This window comes from Numenius arquata, chromosome 3 (assembly GCF_964106895.1).
Source record: "Numenius arquata chromosome 3, bNumArq3.hap1.1, whole genome shotgun sequence".
Lineage (NCBI taxonomy): Eukaryota > Metazoa > Chordata > Aves > Charadriiformes > Scolopacidae > Numenius > Numenius arquata.
The window spans coordinates 16,550,254-16,574,695 of record NC_133578.1 but is presented as its reverse complement, the minus strand read 5'-3'; the positions used below and the strand labels follow the sequence as shown (position 1 = coordinate 16,574,695).

The window sequence follows — 24,442 nt, the reverse complement described above, 5'->3', positions numbered from 1 at the left end:
TTCAGAACAATGCGGAATGTCCGGTCTCCTGCCCCAATTTCCATTTGGCTCTTTTTATTATTTAAAATGCTCTTTGCGGAAGCCTCTATTTTTAATTCTTATTTTTTTCAAACCCCCATTTCTCTGCCCTTCCCCCTTCCCTTTCCCCGCTGTAACCGAGGCCCCGCTCCCCTGCCCGCCCGCGCCTTCCCCCGCGGCGGCGGCGGCCCCGGGAACAAAAAATCGACGGCTCGCCGGCCTCCTCCTCTCCCGCGCGGCGGAAGTGACGCGTCGGCCGGGCGCCGGCCTCCGTCGGGCGCGGCGGCCATGGGCAGGAAGGAGCGGGGTGAGCTGCAGCGGCGGCGGCGGCAGCCCGGGGCGGGCGGGGGGAGCCCGGCGGCGGGGAGCGGGGCCTGGGGAGAGCCGGGGGAGGGAGGGTGGGTCCCCTCCGGGTTGTCGCGGGGCCGCCTCCTCACGGCTGCGGCTTTGCTCCCAGAGAAGAAGAAGTCCAAGAAGCGCCATCACGATGAGGACGAGGAAGATGAAGATGAAGGGCCCGGCAAGGAGTCGCAGGAGGCCGTGCCCTCGGCGGCGGGGAAGCAGGTGGAGGACAGCGGCACCAAATTGGACGAGTACGGGGCCAAGGACTACCGGCACCAGATGCCCCTGAAGGCCGACCACCCCTCGCGGCCTCTCTGGGTGGTACGTGGGGTGGGGGGGGCCCATACGCGTCCCCTGGGGCCGGCGGCTCCCCTCGGCCGGGGTTGGCATGGAGGATCGGGCGTCGGTGGGGGCCCAGGCGCTTCCCGTGGAGTTGGCGGCTCGCCTCGGCCAGGGTTGGCATGGAGTAAAGGGCACTGTGGGCCGCGGGTGGGCGAGCTGGCTCCTGTCAGCGGGTCCCTCACAGGTCGGGTTTGTAAGGGAAGCTGGAGGGGACGCATTTGTGGGTTCCTTGCAGCCTCTTGGCAGGTCCCCGCCCTATCCCTTGGTGCACCGGTGACCGGACCGGGCAGTGGAGCAGCTTAAGCCAGATGTTTCTGGGGGGAAGGTAAAATGGTTTGTGGCAGTGACTGCATTGGCACAAGCGGGATCTGTCGCGTCAGTGACACAGCAATGGGGTTTGCCTGTTGGGATGGAACAGCCTTAGGACTCCTCATCTTCTGTAACTGGTGCCGTATCTGCCCTGAAAGGGATCTCACTAAATCTCTCCAAGACATGGCCAGTAGTGTAGGCATACAGGGAAGAGGGGTAGCCCAGCCAGTGTCTGCAGGGCGTCTTACTGAATGCCGTGACACACAAGTGTCATCTTTCCTCTCTGTTCACTGTAAAATGAGTGAGGAATTTCATTTTGTTTGAGGAGAACAGGGCTGGAAGCTTGCCTCTGCTCAAGCAGTTTGCTTAGCATTAAAAAAAGAAAAAATACCCCAACACGTCGGTCTGGAAAAGCTCAGTCAGTCTGGGTGTGGTCTATTCTTAGTGCTATAGAAGGGATGCAGACAAATCGATGTCTGCAGCCCAGACAAAATTTGTATGTGCCTGTGTCTACTTTATTCTTTTTCTTGTAACTTCATTGCTAGGGCACTTTTTTGGAAACACTGTGATGCGTTACTACCTAAATAGTGGACCGTCTCTGTATCATAATGGCTGCTTTGTAGGAAATTCCCAGTTCTGTTCAACTAAAGTTATTGTGCCTTCAGCGTTTCTTTTTATTTCTATAGGCTCCCGATGGCCATATTTTTCTGGAAGCCTTTTCTCCAGTTTACAAATATGCACAGGATTTTTTGGTTGCCATTGCTGAGCCTGTGTGCAGACCGACCCACATTCATGAGTACAAGCTGACGGCTTACTCCCTCTACGCTGCTGTTAGTGTTGGCTTACAAACGAGCGACATCACAGAGTATTTACAAAAACTGAGCAAGACTGGTGTCCCAGATGGAATAATTCAGTTTATCAAGGTAAGACAATTCTGTTGGCATTGGAAATATGTCTGCTGCTACTGGTGAAGTGTTTTCCTGCTGCCTCTGCTTAATTGATTTATTTTTAATCATTCATTGATTTTACCGTCATATTCTATTCTGTCACTGTTTTAAGAAAACAGAGGCTTTATCTTTTCTGTTTTTTGTCTTTTTCTATATTATCTTGCTGCACACATACTAGTTTCACAATATATCCTGTGTGGAGTTTATACCTTTTTTTAAAAAAATGTATACCCACACTTTCAGACAGTAGGAATTGTACGTGGGGAAAGTTTCCTCAGATTTGCTCTGGAAGAAGACTATGAATGTGGGAAGCCGTCTTGAATAGCCAGGCACTCTCAAACGTAGCCTGCCTTATCCTGCAAGTATGTTCTTGCAGTCTTGGAAGCAGATTGGAATTGGGTATAAAAAAATCTGTGACTGGTCTCCTGAGTGAGATGATGTGTGCATCTTTTGAAAATGCCTTTGCAGGTGTGTCCCATAACCATAGCAACATTGTGAGTAAGTGTTTTATGATGCTGTGCCTCCCTACAAAGACCTACACTGCGTTGCAGCATTTGGTCCCAAAGGCAGAATCACAGAATGATACGGGGCTGCAAGAGACCTCTGGAGATCATCTAGTCCAACCCCCCTGCCAAAGCAGGTCCACCTAGAGCAGGTTGCACGGGAACGTGTCCAGGCAGGTTTTTAATGTCTCACAGTGATGGAGAGTCTACCACCTCTCTGGGCAGCCTGTTCCAGTGCTCTGCCACCCTCAAAGGGAAGAAGTTCCTCCTCATGTTTACATGGAACTTCCTATGTTCAAATTTGGGCCCATTTCCTCTTGTCCTGTCACTGGGCACCACTGAAAAAAGACTGGCCCCATCCTCTTGACACCCACCCTTTAATTATTTATAGGCGTTGATCAGATCCCCCCTCAGCTTTCTCTTCTCCAGACTAAAAAGACCCAAGTCCCTCAGCCTTTTCTCATAAGAGAGGTGCTCCCAGCCCCTAATCATCTTTGTAGTCCTCTGCTGTACCTTCTCCAGCAGTTCCCTGTCCTTTTTGGACGGGGGAGCCCAGAACTGGACACAGTACTCCAGATGGAGCTTCACCAGGGCAGAGTAGAGGGGGGAGGATAACCTCCCTCAACCTGCTGGTCACACTCTTCCTGATGCACCCCAGGATGCCATTGGCCTTCTTGGCCACAAGGGCACATTGCTGGCTCATGGTCATCCTGTTGTCCACCAGGACTCCCAGGTCTTTTTCCTCAGAGCTGCTCTCCAGCAGGTCAGCCCCCAACCTGTACTGGTTATTCCTCCCCAGGTGCAGCACCCTACGCTTGCCCTTTTAGAATTTCATCAGGTTCCTCTCTGCCCTACTCTCCAGCCTGTCCAGGAATCGCTCTTTTGTGTATTCCTAATGACTGCTGTTGTTCATTTGCAGCTTTGTACCGTCAGCTATGGGAAGGTGAAGCTGGTACTGAAACATAACAGGTAAGTGGCTTCTTCCTTAACTAAGCTGGCAGAGAAAGTCCTCTGTCTGCACAACTCTGCATCAACGCGTGGTCTCAGTAGCTGTTGGGTCTTCCAGCTCCTAGCTGAGTGTAGTATCTATCAATACAGGATGGCTTTTTCGGTTGTTCAAAGTGTTTAAGACATTGGTCAGTGAATTCAGGGAGGCTGCCCTGAGCTACTGGTGGTTCGCATTGGACTTGCAATGCTTCCTTGAAGTTTTCACGTAGTTGTTTCATTCATTTCTTTCTAAATGACTTGAGCCTGGTTAGACAAGCTTTTCTACAGCCTTGTGTATTCTGACTTCTAATCCATTGCTCAGGAAGGATAAGCAAATCCATTGGCAAGAGGTGTGTGCTTGTTGCTGGGTTCAATCTGATTTGTTTTAAACCTAGAAGGTAATGTTGGAAGGGACCCTGAGAGGTCAACTAGTTTAGAGCTGACCAGTTTTATCTAAACCTATGATTCTCTAGTAGGCAGAAGGAAAGGGAGGAGACAGCAGTAAACCTGGAGCCTATGTCTGTACCTCTCCGGTGTTTTCTCTTTCTCCTTTTATTTCTTTTGCAAAGTTCTCTGTTGTCTGACAGCCATAGATAAGCCCTGGGACTATAACATAATGCTGTGCTTGTGCTGCTGCTTTTTTGAACCTGCTGCTTTGGGTAGAACTAACGCTAGTATTACTAACAGCTTTTTGTCCTCTTCCTACGTGTTTCTGAGGAAAAGGTCTCTCCCATGTCACTTAAGACTTAAGTCTCTCTTGGCTCATATTTTTAACTGTGATCTCCAACCAGCATCATTATTGATGAATCTCCAGGGAGAGAAGCAATTTCAGGATGTGCTAATTTAAATTTTTAGATAGTTTGTGATTTGGATTTTGGGCTTTTTTGGTCCTGTGGGCAGGACTTTAAAACACCACATCCAGTGTTTTCACAGACTCACCTCAGTTCAGTCTCAAAAAAATTTGACTCGTGTCACATGTCACAAATAAGACGTGTGTGAGAGCTCTCTCTAGGCAGTTCTGCTGGAGTTTTCCTGCTTGTGTTATGTCAGAGAACATTTGAGCAAGATGGATAGTTCCAAAGTACATGATGCTTTTGGTGTGAGGCATCTTTTAAAAATTTTGATTGCCATCAGTTCTTTATTTTTAAATTACCGCCTCCAAGACTGGATATTGAGAGTGCGTCTGGGATAGTTACATCTTTAGGACAGTTACATCTTTAAGATATATAAGTTATATCTTTATATCTTTAACTGTCCAGGATAGTTATATCTTTAAGTTATATCTGTGCCACTCTTCCTGTAAGTTTTTCAGTTGATTAGTTCATTAAAATGTTTTTCTTTGTTCTTTAATTTTAGGTATTTTGTGGAAAGTACCCACCCTGATGTCATTCAGCAGCTTCTGCAAGACCATGTGATCAAAGACTGTCGCCTGCGAAATGCTGAGGGTGAAGAAACAGAGCTCATTACAGAGACATTCACAAGTAAATCCGTGGTATGTTTGGGCAGCTCTTCAAATTGTTGAATGATAGTAGGTTAGAGTGGTTGTTGGTTGTATCAACGTTGCTTTCGGTTCTGTCAGCAGTGAACTGTGCCTCCTTAAGGAGCCCAAATTGGAGTGGTGGGGGGAGCAGACTGTGTCTCTAATGAAACCCTTGGTGAAAATTACTGTCCATCTATTTCAGATTTCCAAATCCAGCGAAGGTGGCTCTGGTCCATCAACGTCACAGGCAACAGATGCTCAGAATAAGCCAGACGTCCCAGCTGACTTGTATGAGTTTTATGAACAGATGGACAAAGATGAGGAGGAGGAGGAGGAAACGCAGACAGTGTCTTTTGAAGTCAAGCAGGTATGAGTATTGTAGCCTCTGCATTTGTAGCTTTGGGGAATCTGCCCAGGACTTGCAAATACGCATGAGAGTATTAAAGTACTGTGGCTCTTTGTTTGATAGGGGAGATCGCTGGAAGTCATTAACATTTCTTTCCTCTTGCCCACCAAAATCTTAGGATCTTCCTCTCCAGTGCAGAGGGCAGCAGACTGGGTATTGTTCCGTCCTTGCCCACAAGGAATAGTGCTCGCAGGCCAGAGAAAGGCTCCAGAGACTAAGGGAGGTTCCTGTCCTGTGCAGCTTAGTGTTGCTTTGGGCAAGACAAGTGAGAATTCAGTGGAGGGCAAATCTGCTGTTGGGTTCAGAGCTTTTTTTTTTACTTTTTAATGTGTGTGTGTGGGTTCTGTTTTTGTTTTGTGATTCATGTTTGCAGGAGGAACTCTTGGTGGTTCTGATTTCATAGCTTGAAAAGGGGAGCTGGAGGTTGGAGCGCAGTCATGGCTTGACCTTCAGAGAGCTTTTGTAAAATTTCTCAATTTGTTTCTGGACTCAGTGATTCTCACGATGTCTTACTGGGGAAAACATATTTTTTTAAAAAGATAGCTTAGTAGCTATTTTGTTTATTTAAAAAACAAACAAAACAAACCAACAACCTCTTGGTGATTGAATCAGCCTGCGATTGTGGTGGAATAACTGCAATACCAGGGTACAAAGAATTTCCAGATAACAGATGTGAAACTTGGGTAGGTCCTTCTGTGTAACACACAGAACCTTTTGTGTCTGTTATTGAGCTCTTTGTTGCAGGACTTCAGGGTGTAGTTTAGTCACTGCCGGATAGAAAGCACATCTGAGATTAATGCGTCATGTTCTTCCATCTGTCTAAATAAACGTCTCTAATTTCAACTGTTATTTAAAATGGAGGGGGATGTGGCCATGAATAAAGTTTTTGGAATAAACTAACTCTTACAGAGTTCATGAGCATAAAAGATAAATGTAACTTCATATGGTACTATATAATCTGGTTGTTTGGTAAAAAAAAGAAGAAAGAATTAATTTAGATGTGGAGAACTTACCATTGTAGCTTTGTTTCCTCTTCAGGAAATGATTGAAGAACTTCAGAAGCGTTGTATCCATTTGGAGTACCCCTTGCTGGCAGAATATGATTTCAGAAATGATTCCGTGAATCCTGATATTAACATAGATCTGAAACCTACAGCTGTCCTCAGGCCTTATCAAGAGAAAAGCCTAAGGAAGATGTTTGGAAATGGGCGAGCCAGATCTGGTGTTATTGTCTTGCCATGTGGTAAGGTTCTGGGTACCGGTATGCAGAGTCCTGTTGGTTTTTGGTGAGGCTGTGGTGAGGGAGAGCCCGGTTGATAGAGCTGTCGAGCACCTGCTTAACAGAGCTGTCCCTGGAGTGACTGAAGAGCTGATCTGTGGTTGTGGTAGCTTCAGATTCCTGCTCATGCTTTCACTATTCCCTCTAGGTCAGCTCTGCTGGTCTTCCAGTGAAATGCAAAGCTGTTGGCGTTGGAATCATTTGTTCCTTGGTTGGGAATAGGGAGAGTGGGCAGAACTGGGAATACAAATACGGCATAAGAGAGGGTACAAGGAAGAAAAGTGCTTGTATGCACAAGTTGTGGGCAGGGGAGCTTGAGAAAGAAGTGAGGAATGTGGAGACTGGGACCTATCGGAAGCAATGGAAAAGGGAGAAGGCACTGCATGCCAGTGCCCTTGGGATTGGGGTGGCGGGGGCACATGGGAGATACAGTGAGGTCCTGGGAGAGTGTGTCAGAGATGGCTGGAAGAAGTGTGAAGGAGGAATGGAAAGATCTGAGGACTTGCTGCATGTGGGAATGAACATAGCTGAGAGGGGCAGTGGGATAGGTCATCTCTAGAGGAAGCTTTCTGTAGCCATCTGGAATTTAACATGTTTTTGAAGTTAAGAAAATGTTAAAATGATTGCTTCTAATTGGCAAAGCCATTGTTTACAATGATTTTCTTGAGAAAATACAGTTATGTGTCCAGCAGACAATCCAGCTGGTTGTTTAGAAGTGAATACTACATTTATTTAAGACTGGTGTAACAATGTTATACAATGAAGAATTTGCTCTTATGTGATTTCATATCCTCTCACAGTTTTCCTGTTTTCCTTCGCTCTTTATTTTTTTTCCTTCTCCTACTCAGTGATCTCCGAGAGGTGACTAATGAATATCACTGTTCTTCCCCTGCAGGTGCTGGCAAGTCTCTAGTTGGTGTGACAGCCGCCTGTACCGTCCGCAAGCGGTGTCTGGTCCTTGGTAATTCGGCAGTGTCGGTAGAGCAGTGGAAAGCCCAGTTCAAGATGTGGTCCACCATCGACGACAGTCAGATATGTCGGTTCACTTCCGATGCCAAAGACAAGCCCATTGGCTGTTCTATTGCTATCAGCACCTACTCCATGTTGGGACACACCACAAAAAGATCCTGGGAAGCAGAGAGAGTAATGGAGTGGCTTAAAAGTCAGGAGTGGGGCCTTATGATACTTGATGAAGTACATACTATCCCTGGTAAGGAAACGGTGTGCAAACCTTTCATGTTACATACACTTTTAATGTTACTTGGCTCTTTTAGAAGTGGTGGTTTTTTACTGTCTTTCTCATGATTCATATAGTGAGCAAACCCATGGCTTAGGGTTTTGAGACAAGTAAACTCCCTTCTTATACTTACTTTTTTTTTTTTTTTCCCTCTAATACTACAGAGTTCAGCTGACCATTAGTTTTCTGAAACTCTTCAAATTAGGCACTGTGTTTTCTGTAATGGCAGTGCAAAATACAAGTGCCTTCTCCTTCTGTGTGGGTTGATAAAGTGCTCTTAAGCACTGAATTACGTTTATATACTTTTGAACAGGAGAGGAATTCATCTGCCTGCTTTCGAGATATAGTGGCACTGTAGGCTACCTTTTAACATCTAGTTCTACTCAATAAAATATGAGTAACCATAGTGATGACTGTCCAGAAATAGCTGTTGTATTTGAAATTACTGTGTAATTGAGATCCATACTTTAGGAAAGCAATAATGTAGTATTAAAGTGTCTGTGGAATAATCCTGGCTAAAAATACCACCCAGGGTTCTGTTAGCTGCTCTACCTTGTTCCCGTGATTTCATTTGAATATAATTTGCTATCTGCAGAAATGATGGATTTCAGCAGTAGACCTTGATGATTAGCTGCCGTTTTATCAAAGTAGCATATTGCTGGCACCGTTCTTTTGCTTTTGTTCTTTCTTGGTTTCATAAAAAGTAAGGTATAGAATCTCCTCTCTGTCTTCAGATCCCGCAATTACAGGTTCTCTAGCAATACTAAAGATGAGTCCTGAATGTGGCAGAGTCAGCCAAGAGTCTTTGTGTTATAGTTCTTTTTATGAAATACTGTATGACCTAAAACAAGCCGTGTAACCTGTGAGTATATTAATTTTCTCTCAGGAAATGAAAATTAATGCAGATGCCAGACGGTTTACTGGGATTTTCAGACTACACTGAAGATATAAACTAAAGCTGCAATCAGTGTGAAGTTTTGCTGTAACACAGATTTGTTAGAAGCGTATGTGAAATGGGGTAAAATTTCCCAGTGCTTTGCTTGCTTTGTGTTCAGGAGGTGATGAAAGCGGTTTTTTAAGTTGCAGTATTTGTCTTCTAAATCCATTCAGGAAAGTAAACAGAAAATTTGTCTTGCATTTCTTAGCGAAAATGTTCAGACGTGTGCTCACTATTGTACAAGCTCATTGTAAGCTGGGGCTGACTGCTACCCTGGTCAGAGAAGATGATAAAATTGTTGACCTGAACTTCCTGATCGGACCAAAGCTCTATGAAGCCAACTGGATGGAGCTGCAGAACAGCGGCTACATTGCTAAAGTCCAGTGTGCTGAGGTGATGCTCTGCTTTTTGGTACTACTAGTGTTTATTTAGTATGCTTGTGGAGGGTTTTGTTTGTTTTGTTGTTGTTTTTTTTAAGAAAGATGTATAAATTTGCAAGTATTTAACTGGGAAAAACAAATGCCATTACAATTTTTCATTTACTTTGTAGCTTAGGCATGACTGCCACTGGTCAATATGAACATGTGGCAAATCCAGTAGCCACATATTTTTCCACACATGTTCACGAGCAACCTGGTCTAATGGGAGGTGTCCCTGCCCATGGCAGGGGGGTTGGAACTGGATGATCTTTAACGTCCCTTCTAACTCTAACCATTCTATGATTCTATGATTCTTCAGAGTGACTTCAGCACTCTCTCTTGGCGGGGATTGTGGTGCTTGATCGGCTGTCCCCAAGTCAGCATTTGGACAAGTGAACAGTGGTTGCAGTAGCGAGGACCTGGTTGGATGCACTTGACATTTGTGTTGTCTGACATGACTTTGTACTCGAAGCTCGCTTCCCTGTGGTAGTACAACATGGTGTTATGATGAGCATTACATCAGGTGGTACAACAGAAGTTGCTTTTTGGAGACTTCAACTGGTAGACAGACTGTAATTTGAGGAAAATTCTTCTCTTAAAACAAAAGAAAGATAGTAGAAAGTTTAAAAAAAAAAAAAAGAAAGTACCTGCTTATTTCAAGCCTGAATGCATGAGGGTGGAAATTTAAAACATAGGAACGGATCTTACTATTTTTTCCAAAATAAGGGTGTGACCTCTGTTCTACCAGCATTTCTCTTTCCAGAGAAAAACCTGGTATTGGAGAAGTGGAAACCTCTCACACAGACACATTAGAATGTTAAAGTAAACCTTTCTGGGTCAGACTAAAGGTCTAACTTAATATATTGTCTCTGGTAATTGTCAAGAAAGATACTTAGAGAAGGGTATGAAAACAGGGCAAACGTATCTGGTACTTCTCCTAATACTTTTCCAAGCCCTCAATCATTTATGAGCTATACCTGGTTTCTCTGTAACCATCAGTGGGCTTCTTTTTCATGAATTTGTTCAGACTCCACTTGAATGGAAATGAAGTTTTAGCAGCTACAACTTGCTGTGGTGGAGTTTCTCTTGGGATTTTCCAGGTTTTTTTTTTCTTTCTTCTTTGTTTATTTTTTCATTGTCTGTGGGTTTGTTTTTTGGTGGTGTTTGTTTTTTTCTTGTTGGGTGTTTGGGTGTTTTTTTCAAACCTGTCTTGCTAGTTTCATGCAATTCTTCCTAGCTCTGGTGCTGGAATAAAAGATGCAGATACAGGTCAGCTCTTCTCCTGCCGAACTTTGTGCAAACTGGAGGCTGTAGAAGGAAAAAACCCTACAACTATTTTTAAGTAATAGAGCACAAGTGAAGAGCATCTAGAAAATAACTAGGTTGAAGGGAGAGTAACCATTCTGCAAATTCAAATTTGACTGTTTGGGCACTTTGGTTAATTCTGCCTTGGGAGCATATTTCGTCTCAGTCCCTGAACTGCCCTTTAGACATTTAAAAATGTGAGGCACAGGCAACCTTTTTTTTGAATGGTGTGAAACCTGCAAGTTTATATTCTTTAAGGCAGTGTTTTGAAATAACGTTGGATAGGACTACCAAAAGCAAAGAATCAAAAAAAAAAGCCATTTTGATGGTTGATAAATGACAAGTCTAATACATGCACAACTGCATTGCATATTTGTTTGGATTTTCTTGACATGTTGTTGAGAAGTAGCATCTGTAATCAACTTGGCTTATTCCCCACAGGAAGAAAGATGGCTGGTTTGCTCTTTAAGTGCAGTTCTTTCCAGGTGGCAAGAGAGGGCAGTGTGATAAGGCAGGTCATGGTCATTGCAGGTACTACTCTTTCACTGCTCTAAAAGAAAACAGGCAGCACAGATAAAAAAGTGAAAAGAAGTTTAAAAAAGAACAAGCCTGTTCTTTAAATATACTTTTAGAATTTTGTAATTCAAAAATAATCCCTTTCCCAGCTGTCACACGTAAGTTTTTGGCTTGGAGTGTGCGTCTTGCAAAATGTAAAAATAAAAAGATCATTGGGGTGAGAGGTAGATCTTATTCATTTCCAAATCCAGAAGAGAGTGCAAATACAAATCAGAATATATTCGGTTTGCTATGTAGTCAGAAGCATTGAGCAATAGATAAATTATTTTACTACAATCAAATGTTCAGTATTCATATCTCATTCTGACCTTGAAATACTGTCTTCTGATTTAAGAATATTAAATCTTTTATATAGACAGCATACAATAACAATGGAGCCTATTCAGTGCATAAATTTATTGTTAATGTAGTCAAGGGACTTTGCAGTATTCTGTTAATTTGTACTGTGCAATGGATATGGAACAATAACCAATGTACAGCAGAATTAATGTCTTATAAATTATATGCACTATAGTTAGTGTCATTGCACTGGCATAAACTTTTAAACTTCATAATTTCTTCTATTTTCATGCTATAGTAGAAAAAATATCTCAGCCTAGACTTGTGTGATACTATGATACGTATTTACGTAATAAAATAGTTCCTTAGGGAAACGTATTGAAAACTTCTCATCAGCCCTAGTGTTTTGAAAGTTGTAGACTCAATAGCTGTTTAAAATAAAGAATCATAGAATAGTTTGGGTTGGAAAGGACCCTTAAAGGTGATCTAGTCCAACACCCCTGCAATGAGCAGGAGTGTCTTCAACTACATCAGGTTGCTCAGAGCCCTGTCCAACCTGACCTGGAGCATTTCCAGGGATGGGGCATCTACCACCGATCTGCGCAACCTGGGCCAGTGTTTCACCACCCTCATTGTAAAAAATTTCTTCGTTATATCTAGTCTAAATCTTCCCTCTTGTAGTTTAAAGCCATTACCCCTCGACCTATCTCCACACTCCCTAATAAAGAGTCCTTCCCCATCTGTCCTGTAGGCCCCCTTTAAGTAGTGGAAGGCACTATGAGGTCTCCCCAGAGCCTTCTCCAGGCTGAACAACCCCAGCTCTCTTAGCCTGTCTTCATAGGAGAGGTGCTCTAGCCCCCTGATCATTTTTCTGGCCCTCCTCTGGACCCGGTCCAACAGGTCCACGTCTTTCCTGTGCTGAGGGCTCCAGAAAGGTCACTCCTTTATGGGTATATGAAAAAAAAATTGGTAAATTTGTTCTGTAATGAAGACTAAATGTGTCTCTTAGTTTTCAGATGAAAATTAATTTTTATGGAAAAAGCTTTGACTGCTGTGACAGGGAGATTACATAGATAGTTCATACTGTTAGTTATTGTTCTGTAAAAAGTAGTAGCATTCAGTAAAATTATTAAGTATGAAACATAAAGGAAATATCTTCCAGTCTTGTTCCAAACCCACTGCCAACGCATTTTGGAAGGCCAGAATATTGATAAGGTTAAACAGAGTTTGGCAGTACTGGAGACTGCACCAACCAGTAGCTTTCATTTTGGGACAGAAATTACTGTGTTAAAATCTGCGCTATACAGAAAGTCATAATGCATTATCATCCCCCCCGTACTTTCTCAATTCCCACTGGAATACAATAAATAATTAACGGAGGGTTACTCTGTGTGTGTGTGTGTATGTTTTCTAATTGTAGGTTTGGTGCCCAATGTCACCTGAATTTTACAGAGAATACGTAGCCATCAAAACAAAGAAACGGATACTGCTGTACACCATGAACCCAAATAAATTCAGAGCCTGCCAGTTCCTGATTAAGTTTCACGAGCGACGGAATGATAAAATCATCGTATTTGCTGACAATGTGTTTGCACTGAAGGAGTACGCAGTCAGGCTTGGGAAGTAAGTGTTCACAACCCACGGTGGCCCTGTTGTTTTCCTCCTTCCTGGAAAATTGCCTCATAATCTCACAGCTTTCAGTAGTCTTTAGATATTTCATGTAATACTTTGATTTAACTCCAATCCTCCTATGGAGGAGGGTGTTTTCTCGGGTGGATTTTATTGGCACTGCAACATTATTTCAGTTTAGAACTGTTTGAAAAGAATCTGTTCAGCTTTTACCTCAGAGTTTTCATCCAAGATTTCTGTGAAGGACTGTTAGTATTTCTCCATCCATTTTATTATTCTTGAAAGCCAGTGGAAAAATGTGGGGCTTTTAAAGATATCACTAGAACTATTTCTTTAACAGATGGTAGCTTCCCCTATCTCTCTGAGACACAGGTTTTCAAATACACACTCTCTGCATCTTTGAAGATCTTTTGGGACTAGAGTGTTCCTCCTCAGGTTCTCAAAAGGTCTTAACCTTGTCTAAAAAACTTAAGACAAACCTTTTTGGGATCTGTGCTGTACCAGTGCACTGCCTAGAACTGCTGGAAGAGTTTAATAAATGAAAGGATATTGCTCCCGTGAGCTCTTCAGCTACCTTAAATGACTCTAACGTGAGTGCAGTTACTGAAGGTTGCGCAAATGGATTTTAATCTGGGGTTAGCATCAGTGTGTTTGTAGGGTTTGGGGAGGGATGATCAGGGAGAGTGTTTGCCAGGATGAGGCATAGAGCAATTATTGGGGAAAATAAGCATAGAAGCTGGCCTCATCCCACATAACAACATAATAGCCCACATAACGCCTTGCTTGCTGGAAGCTGTGGGGCATTTTGGCTGCGTATGATATCATGTCTAGGAATTTCAGCAGTACTTCTTAGCAAAACCACTTTCCAAAATCCGTGGTTGGTTTTGACTGTAGTGTAACAGCCGTGTTGTGCTGGCTTGCTCTGACATCCAGTAGTAAGCAGAGCTAACGGTGCTGGATGAATTCCAACACCCGTGGTCTCTTTCATCATTTTTTTTAATCTGTCTGGACAGAGATTAGCTGTAATGATGCCTCTGGAATGTCTCTAGCCATGCTCAGTGCACCACAGAAAAAGCCTTCAGCAAAGGCGATGCTGGGAAGGGGTGCTTGCTAAGTAGCACAGCAGTGGTTAAGTGGCGTAGACGCTGCAGAACTGGGGCAGCAAAACCAGTTGAAGAAATATTAGGTGCTTGCTTTTCATGTTTTTGAGTGAATTCTCTGTTCCTCGTATCATGTGTGGAGTTCCAGGTTATCCGGCTGTCAGTGTTAGAAAGAAGGAGGCTTGCAGTGCCGGATAAAGGTGAGGGAGTCTTTGTTTTAACCAGAGAATTTTCTGTCATAATTTGCTATGAGCATGCTGAAACAAGGGGAGCTGTTGGTTTGGGAGGGGCAGGAATTAATATGTGTAAGGAGGAGAGAGCAGCCCAACGAGTACAGCAGTTGTGGCCGTGGCTGCCTGTCCCCAGGCTAGCCAGACCCCACCACACTGCTCGTGACCTGGTTCAGGCATGTGGGGTGGTTGGGGTCCTGGATGGAGGGAGGGATGGCCCTCGCCTGGCTGTCTCTGCTGGCTCCTCCCTTACCCCCCTTTCCCTTGGTGCTGGCAGGGAATTATTTTGACTATAATTTGGGGGGCTGCAGAATTCAAATTTACGTAGCCAGCTTTTACTCTGTCACGAGTCTGTCATCCAGTGTCGTATAGTGCGTGCGCTGACTGTTTTCTGCTGGTGTTATTAATATGTTTAAATCACTGCTTCTGAAGGACTGTGCCTCTCTGGTTTTGACAGTTATGGCAGTTAATGGGAGAGGGATCTATCTTTGTAAATTCCTCAAATGGCTTTTTGCAGCGAGGAAAGGCGGTCGTTCTAGAAAAAAAAATCAAACTAGTCTAGCATTGGGTGTTGTAGGTCCAGGAAGGTACTCAGATATGTGTTAATGAATCATTGTCAAGTAGGATCGGGGGGAGGGGGGGAATTGAAATGCAGGATTGATAGCCAGGAGTTCTAGGTTATTCTGTCCTTAATTAAAAAATGTGTTTTAACCCCTTCTTGGTGTGTTTAAGAAACAGAAGGCTCATGAATGCTTTAGTTTTAGTTTAAATTTTCCATTTAAGTTTTGTTGGGGTTTAAAATTGACAAAATTTAAATATTAAATGAATTTTCAACTAAGGTTTAAAAATGTTACTGATTCTGCCCCTCTACTCTGCGCTCGTGAGACCCCTCCTGGAGTACTGTGTCCAGCTTTGGAGTCCTCAACACAGAAAGGACATGGACCTGTTGGAACGGGTCCAGCGGAGGGCCACGAGGATGATCAGAGGGATGGAGCACCTCTCCTATGAAGACAGACTGAGAGAGCTGGGGTTGTTCAGCCTGGAGAAGAGAAGGCTCCGGGGAGACCTTATAACAGCCTATCAATACTTGAAGGGAGCCTACAGAAGAGCTGAAGAGGGTCTCTTTGTCAGGAAGAGTGGTGACAGGACAAGGGGCAATGGATTTAAATTGGAAGAGAAGAGATTTAGATTAGATATAAGGAAGAAATTCTTTACAGTGAGGGTGGTGAGGCACTGGAACAGGTTGCCCAGGGAAGTTGTGGATGCCCCATCCCTGGAAGTGTTCAAGGCCAGGCTGGATGGGGCTTTGAGCAACCTGCTCTAGTGAGAGGTGTCCCTGCCCATGGCAGGGGGGTTGGAACTAGATGATCTTTAAGGTCCTTTCCAACTCTAGCCATTCTATGATTCTATGATTCTAAATAATAAAACTATTGTTTCAGAGTTGACTCACTTGCCACTTTCATTTTTCAATTGCATTTTTCTAAAAATCTGGTTAAATACACTAAACAGAAGAATTAGATTACAGGTGACTAGGACTGTTTGGTAAAACTAGAATAGATTGTAGTAAAGAAAGCAAGAGGAGCCAATGCCCAGGAGTTAGTTGATAAGAAAAGAAAAACTTAGTACTATGCACTGCATGTTTATGTTCAGCTACCACCCATGTATGTGCAATATTAAAAGTTAAATGAAACATTTGAGGTTGGTTCCTCGTGTTAGAAATAATGAATGGAAGTGTGAACAAAACAGAAATTGTAGAACTTGATGATTCCTGTTATTTGGAGATGCTTGTTAACGAGCAGTTGGAAAAGTAGTGCAACAGATGAAAAAGCAGTGGCCATGCACTCCTGCAGGCCTCTCGTTTCTTATGTGGGCTTTGCCATTTCTAGTTGGTTTTTTTTTTTAACTCTGTTTAGGCCGGAAGAAAACAGCCAGACTCTAGAGAGAATCTTGGAAAATTCATAGTAGCCCAAGTTACTCCTGAGGTCTGTGGGTGACCAAGAGTTTGTGTGAGCCTTCTGTATTGAGATCTTGAATGTTCCAAGTGATTCATCATCAAACATCATAAACCTTCAGTGAAATGCCACTGTGAGCTGCTCATGGCCATGAAACGTTTGGGACCTTGTTCTCATTTCAGTAGGTCCAGAAGGTATTAGGAGGGGCAAGAGGTTATCTTCAAAGGCAAAAAAAAAAAAATTCCCAGAATAACAGCCAACTTGTGACACTCAGCATGTCATGGATAGAGAAGCCTGGATTTTCGAGGAAGCAAAGGTCGCAGCTGTCAATGTGCTAACTCAGTAGATTTGAGGGAAAAAAAATCTCTTATTTTAACAGCTGCCTTCAGTCTTTCATGTAGGCTTAGCAAATGTATTCAGTCTGTTGATCTACAGCTTCATTGGAGCACGTAATTGCAAAACTTTTCTTACTGTCAGAATCTATTTCTGGCAGACCAGGTTGCTGCAGGGGGTTCCACAAACAACTGGGTGGCTGCCATAAAGAGCAAAACAAGCTAGAAGTAAACTGTAAGCTGTACCAAAGTCTGGTTTGGTTTTATATCAATTCAAATGTGTACCATGCTCCCTGCCGTGGTATCTTAGTACCTCGTAAGAAATGATGGAGAAATCTTGAATTGATTTAATTTGCACGCGTTCTGTTCTTTTCAGACCCTATATATATGGTCCTACTGCACAAGGAGAAAGAATGCAAATTCTACAAAACTTCAAGCACAACCCAAAAATCAACACTATTTTCATTTCCAAGGTAAGTGAGGACATTCAGTGTGTCATTGTACCCATCTCCAGAATGAAGTTTGTTTCAGAGTGAGTTGTACGCGTGTGTTGTGCGTTTGACATCTTTGTATCGCAGCTCACAGAGGTGTACTTTGTATGAAGTCTTTGGGTAGCATATATGGAAATAAGATGCTGCTCAGAGGCTGCTTCTCTCTTACAGGTAGGTGACACGTCCTTCGATCTGCCGGAAGCCAATGTTCTGATTCAGATATCATCCCATGGTGGGTCTCGAAGACAGGAGGCTCAAAGACTGGGACGAGTGCTGAGAGCCAAGAAAGGTAAATGAAGTGGTTGTTGGGCTCTGGGCCTCGGATCATCGCATCATAGAACTGCACTAGTGTAATCGCGTTAGTTTACATTTCCTTTTCCATTTTTTTCCTTTTCACCCATTCTCAAGTTATTAAGAACAAGAGTAGGAATTCCCGTGCTGTGTACTTTGCCAATCAGTTAATGTCAGCTCTGGGTGGAGCTAAACTTTGCAGATTGTTTTTGTGGAGAGACAATTGATTTAAACACCAGTTTTCAGTATCCAGTCCTTTTATGTTCTTGGTTTGCAGTGTTCCAAATGGAACTAATCACTCGATGTGTTTGTCTCCTAGGCATGGTGGCAGAGGAATACAATGCCTTTTTTTATTCTCTTGTATCCCAAGACACTCAGGAAATGGCATATTCAACGAAACGACAACGGTTTCTTGTAGATCAAGGTTATAGCTTCAAGGTAACTCGTCCCTTCTGTTATACTTGTGGCCTAAGAATATAACTTTCATATTCTTTCATGTTAGTATTAGGTCAAATACTTGAAAATTCCAGTTGTGGAATGTATTAATGAAGGGTTTGCTCGCAAGCAAGAACTGTTCCAGTATTGTTTTATCATCTGTATTACTGTGAGGGTAGACAGAAGTAGCTTAGTACAGCTTCTAGGAAGGTAAGTATTCTAACTTCAAACCAAGCTTCTGCTGGGGAGTGAAGCAGGACATTACTTGCATGGTTGGTTTATGTTCATGATCTTCAATTGTCCATCCTGTTATACATTATCATACTGGTTGTGCACAAAGCCTTGTTGGTAGGTGTTCATGTCGTAGTGGCCAGCAGTGATTCAGAAAACTTCCAGAAAATCACAAGTCACAAATAATTTCCAGAGAACTCCTGTCTCAGGCCAGTATCTCACTATGGGGAGGACATCTTTTTCCTTGTGGCTAACGACAACATGCAACGGGCAGGATTCATCCATCCTACATTCATACATCTGACTCTGAGAATCATAAAGTTAGGTGTCTGAAGTGTCTAGCAACCCATTCCAAAACAAATACCTTTCTTGTGCACCGTTTCCACTGTGCTGTCCAAAGCCCGCAGTGGTACAGAAAACCAGTCGGGATGCAGACGTGTTGCTGCAGTGGCTCTGATAGCAGAAGCTGTTCTGGCCTATGGAGGTCTTCACACCGTGCTTATTTAGATTCCACCGACAGTTTGACCCTCCTCTTGTAATATCACCAAAATCACTGGATTGAATATTAATTGATCGAGAAATGACAGAATTTACTACAGGAAAAGACTGTTACTGCAGAGTGTAAATCTTCTTACCTACGACTAAAACATACTCCCTCAAAATAGAGAACATTTTCAGTGTTGACAGAGCCATGACTTGAAAATCAGAAGTTTCCCCTAAAGTCCCTTTTGTGAAGGACTGAGTGCGGCCTCATTTCCCCAGACATACTTGAAAACTGATCACCCCTTGTACTTCAGGTTACTATGTATCTCTATACGTTGTCATCTTCCAAATACAAAATCTCATTCCACCAAAGCTCCTGTATTTTATAGATTTCACAGTGTATGTAATTTATTTTTCTTTCAGTCCATGGGCTGCCCCAGCGATTGGCTTGTTAAAGGCAACAGAGTGTCATGATAGCTCTTGCTTTAGGAAGGTTATTCCTTTACAAAACCGGATTTTACTACTCATTAGAAGCCTTACCAATAAGAGACATTGCTGAGAAGAAGAATAAAAGATAAGGCTCTCATATCTGCCTGTAGGGAACAAGCTGAGGCTTGTGGCATTGACAGAATCACACACGGATTGCGGGAGGTGCAAGGGCCAGCAGCCTCTGCCGGATTGCACTTGGGCCTCGTTATTGGAGAGCTTTTCCTCGTGAGGCGGACACAAGTAAATAACTGCTCTGTCATCAGTGGCCCATTAAAGAGAACTTTAAGGGGGTCCTTACACAGAAACAGACATGTCACAGCTTATAGGTAAAAACCATGTTTTGCTTTGTAGTGAATATATTTTGACAAAATTGTAGCTCGGTACTAAGCTGCAACTAATTACAGCAAATGCATCTACGTGGCTATAGCCAAGAAGATTAGAAAAATCCCTTTACTTGTTTTTGAATTTGGATTTTAGAACTAAGGAAGAGGTTAAGATAGAGGGATCTTATTTTGCAAGGAAGACCTAGTCCTAGGAGCTTTGGTGTAATATGGAAAAAAAAAGCAGTGCAAGTGGCAGCTGAGTATCTGGAGCTCACCAGTACGGGAATGTTCTTTATTTGCAGTTTAGGAACAAAATGTTAGAATATCTATTTTCTTCTGTTTGCCAAACTTTAAGGCTTAGTCATAGCTGGCATCAAAGAATAATAGGGCTGGAAGAAACTTCCAAGAAACCATCTATTCTGTTTCTTCATTCCAAGTCAGGATCAACTATGTCTATGTCATCCCCAGGAGATGTTTGCTTTCTTACTCTTCCAAATATGGAGACTCTACCTCATCTTTAGGTAATTTATTTCAGTGCTGATGTCCTCTCCTTCAGAATTTTTTGTTCCTAAATTATTAAAAATTCATTACTCCATTGTAAGGGTAACAGTTTTCACTTTTTTCCTAGGACTTACTTGCTTCTCGCAAACTCTCAATAGCTACATTCTCTGCCTTTCATCAAAAAGAGAACTGGAATAATATTTTTATGCTAATTCACATATCTTGTCTTTGTTTCTTAAATAGAAGCCTTGTCATCACAATTTACTGCTTGGAGTTTACTGCTAGCGGTTTTTTTGTGTTAGCTAACCATAGTTTAGTTATTTGCTGTATTTGTGTTTTTATTTAGAGGCTGAATGTAGGATATATTACATTTTAAACCACTATATCAAAGAATTGGGGATAACTTGAAACTTGGCATCTGTTGAACAGTTTAAAAAAATGATGATGCAGTGGGAATTCTTTCCTTTCTATGAATTACGTTAGCTCTGTTTTGCAACCACAACTGGAAACAGGCTAATGTAATTTAAAACTGCTTTTTGTGACTTCTTTTTCTTTATTTTTGAGAAGATCAAAGCCCATGCCCTTCTAAAGAAACAAGGGGGACCATCGTGTTCTTTTAGCCTTACAGCAGGACAGGTTGCTTCTCTGAATGGATTCTTAAAGCAAGGACATTTCTCAGAAAAACATCCATTTTCGAATTGGAAATTGCCATTGCCAACAGCCCACAACATGGATTGTTCATTCTACTGTTTTTCAAAAACAGTACTTTGTGTCTAATGTGGATTTGGTTTACCTTAAGCTGTATTTCTGGGTTTTGTCAGTCTTCGTGATCAGATCCAGCCCAGATTACTGAGGTAATTAGTTTCTGGTTGCATTGACTCGAGAGAGAAGCTGAAAAAAGAAGGTAAGGAGGGGAAACACTACATAATCAAGGGAAAAGGCTGAATTAGAAGGTCTTTCTTAAAATCTCTTCCAAGTTGGAAACATAGTGGGGAAAACCGAGATTCTTGTGTGTAAGCATAATGTGTTTAACTGCAGGAATATTTCTTGTGAAATTTTCGAAATACTTCTAATTAAGAAAGCAAGCTGCCTATTGCGATGCTTTATAATGGAAACTTGAGAGCTTTTCAGTTCTTCAGAAGAGGAGGTTTTTCAGCTAATGGAGTGTATGGCGCTACATTGCCAGTAGATGGCATGTGACCCGCATCCATGGTTATCAAATGAGTTATAAGAATTTCAGAGAGAACAAACTGAACAGCGAAATTACCCAAACGTTGGAAGCGTCCTTTTGCTCTGCTGCTGCTGCTTTGTTGCAGGTTGCTGCACTGTCTCTCACCAACTGATTATACATCTCCATTTGTTAGGGTTTGGGGTTTTTTCTCCATATTCCTCAACATTTATTGCCAAAATTCTCAATGTCTGGAAAGCTAGTGGATTATTTTTGTTAAATATAAAGTACTAGCTCTTATACTACAGAAATCTTGAGCCCACATCATAAAGCTAACCTTACAGTAAGTTGAATATGCATCTGAGCTGTATGTGTTTTCATCAGGTTCTCAAGCAGGTATGGAGAGCGTTTGGCTGACATCCTCTGTCCAGAGCTTTGCTTTTCCTTTCTTTTCTCTTTTTTTTTTTTTTTTTCCCAAAGGTTTTATTTTGCATTTCCAGCTAGAACATAACAAGGGATGTGTGCTTGTATATATATGTACACCACGTAGCAAGATTCTGTATGTATCTGTGCTATCTGTAGCATTAAGCTGTTCAGACCATTAATAAAAGTTGACGGCAGTTCCAACGGGATATGGAATCCAAAGTCCTTGTCTTGGTTTTGAATAGTTAACACTGACGAGGAAGAGCCCTCACCTTGTACTGTGCTCTGTTTCTTAGGTAATAACAAAGCTTGCAGGGATGGAAGAAGAAGAACTTTCATTTTCAACCAAAGAAGAACAGCAGCAGCTTCTCCAGAAAGTCCTGCAAGCAACTGACCTGGATGCTGAGGAGGAAGTAGTTGCTGGAGAATATGGTTCAAAGTCAGCTCAGGTAACGAAGAATGCTTTGAAATGGATGATCACAGATGCGACACAACTGGACCGTTCCATTTTAATTCTAAATGTGATGCCATCATCGATGCCCTCATATCTTTGTGAAACGTTGGAGAAGGTTTATTTTTTTAAGCTGCATTAGCACTTAGCTAGTTAAGTAATTCACTTGTTGGGCACTAGAAAAAAGCTAGGCATGGAATTCATGTCCTTCTCCATCATATTTGAGGGAGAAGATGACGGATCTATCATTGCAGATTTTGAAGTAAATCTTCCAAGTCACAAGCAATGAAAATATTTTAAAATGTTTTTAAGATGCACACACGTTGGAGCACGTACTCTTTTGTGGTGACACTGTGCTCCTTGAATCATGCCCTGATTTCCTCATGGCCAGAGGGCCGAAGCGTAAGGGACACTTTTGCTCGTTTTCAAGAAAAGTACTATTATTGTAGGTCGTAGTTTGACATTTTCAGAAACAGATACAAGAAAAATAAATAGCCTGAAACATTTGTTGATACGTGAGTTAAAATCAAGCTACAATGCGATAATTTTTTAGGGTTAATTTTAACTAGATGGCATTGTGCCGAAATGCATTATGAATGCCCACTCTAAGGTATCTTTCCATATGAAGCCTTACATACGTTTGTATACTTACGGTGAGTGGCAGGCAGTGACTTTCTTTGTAGAAGTTCTTCTCAAGAAAAAGAACTTGGAAGGCTTTTTGGCACGAAGGTCACTAACTGACAAGTGCTGCCAGTAGCCAGTGGTTAGAGTTGCAGGTTAGAGTTGCACCAGCAGGTTAGAGTTGTTCTGTCCTAATCACACACTAAGCACGTGGTTTCTCTCCCCTTACTTGCAGGTGTCACGTCGTACGGGCACAATGAGCTCTATGTCAGGAGCAGATGACACGGTTTACATGGAATACCACTCTTCACGGAGTAAGGCATCTGCAAACAAACACATCCATCCGCTATTTAAACGCTTCCGGAAATGATGTCCTTCATGTGTGCATTTTGTTAAAATTTTGGATCCATGTACCTGTTTCCATAACTAAAAATACGGAGTTGAAATTTCTGACAGGTCCTTTAAAAGACTTTTTTTATATGCATCTGTATAGCCACATATTTACTTACCAATGTATGTGCTCTCATGGAACAGTGTGAAAGGAAAAAAGGAACTAAATGTTACCCCAGGAGAGATAGCGTCCAGTGACTGGATCCTGGTTATACCTGTCTGCTTTTCAGGGTAATTAATAGAATATATTTTTATCAGCTGAAGACCCTTTTTCAGAAAAAATTCTGGAAAGGTTTTGTAAATGAAGTTTGTACTGATGTTTGAAATATTATTTATCTGATTATTGTGTCTGCTCAACAAAATACTGTTTTTTAAAACGCTTAAAAATGAATCATTGAGCTGAACAAATCCTGTTAGGAGCACTTCATGTAATATTTTTAAACTGGGACCTAATTTATACTTATGATTTAACCTGTCCAAAAACTGTTATGGACTGTTCGGAAATATTTTGAAGTTCAAAGACAAGAAGAAAGAGGAACTCTGTCTCCAAAGTAAACTCAAGGAAAGCATTAGTAAATACAAATACATTCTGTGCTCCATTTTCCTTGTTTTTCTTGCTACTGTTGAGAAATTGCTGAAATAAAAGCTGTTTCCCGTGTCGTTTATATTCTATTTATTAATCATGCAATAAAACCGTGGTAACTGCTAAACAGTGCAATGTCACTACAGGAGTTGCGATTGAATCAAAAGGCGTTTTGACTTGGCATAAGGTGAGGTGGAAGCAGAGGCGTGAAGGAGAGATTCCCAAGTTTGGGGCTTTTTTCTTAATGAAGACTGCAGTACGTTTCTAGAAAATTTGAGGTGAGGTGGGGGTGGTTTGTGGCAGAAGAATGCTTTTTAAATAACCTCTGCTTAATATTGTATTAGTAAGTGCTGGTAAGTAGTAAGTATTATTAGTAAGTATTAGTTGGTGCTGGTCTCTTCTCACAGGTAATTAATGACAGAACGAGAGGGAATGGCTTCAAGCTCCAACAGGGTAGGTTTAGACTGAACATTAGGAAAGAATTTTTCACAGAAAGAGTGGTCGGGCATTGGAATAGGCTGCCCAGGGAGGTGGTTGAGTCACCATCCCTGGATGTGTTTAAGAGCCGTTTAGATGTGGTGTTGGGGGATATGGTATAGGGGAGAACTTTGTAGAGTAGGGTAGATGGTTGGACTCGATGATCCCAAGGGTCTCTTCTAACCTAGACGATTCCATGATTCTATGATTCTAAGTAATAAGTTATGCTACTTGGTAGTGTATAAAGAGGTGGGTTTTTTACTGAGAGTTTGTAGAGCTTTAGGAACAACCTATGAAATAATATTGATCTTGACCTGTTGGTTCAAAATAGGTTAGTATAAATCTTTACCATACTGGAAGGGGTATGGTATGGTATGGTATGGTATGGTATGGTATGGTATGGTATGGTATGGTATGGTATGGTATGGTATGGTATGGTAGAGCTGTCCTGGTTATACGACAGTCGTGCTTCAGAA

At 42.3% G+C, this 24,442-nt stretch overlaps 1 protein-coding gene across 1 annotated transcript; it reads left to right on the top strand.

Annotated features, from left to right (window-relative positions):
• The first annotated feature begins 289 nt into the window (after window positions 1–289).
• Window positions 290–23,628, top strand: ERCC3 (ERCC excision repair 3, TFIIH core complex helicase subunit). The gene is made up of 15 exons (XM_074145013.1): window positions 290–325; window positions 476–681; window positions 1,698–1,934; window positions 3,381–3,430; window positions 4,805–4,940; window positions 5,131–5,295; window positions 6,373–6,577; window positions 7,509–7,823; window positions 8,996–9,180; window positions 12,787–12,989; window positions 16,986–17,082; window positions 17,272–17,389; window positions 17,711–17,829; window positions 21,741–21,893; window positions 22,752–23,628. Exons 1-15 carry the CDS (start codon window positions 307–309, stop codon window positions 22,884–22,886), a joined length of 2,343 nt encoding a protein of 780 aa, XP_074001114.1. The 5' UTR covers window positions 290–306; the 3' UTR covers window positions 22,887–23,628.
• The last annotated feature ends 814 nt before the right edge of the window (window positions 23,629–24,442 follow it).

Bases quoted from the DNA above. Each gene is read 5' to 3' on its own strand.
- ERCC3 (XM_074145013.1), top strand. The intron at 682-1,697 runs GTACGTGGGGTG...TTATTTCTATAG, and splicing joins CCTCGCGGCCTCTCTGGGTG to GCTCCCGATGGCCATATTTT. The intron at 17,830-21,740 runs GTAACTCGTCCC...TCTGTTTCTTAG, and splicing joins ATCAAGGTTATAGCTTCAAG to GTAATAACAAAGCTTGCAGG.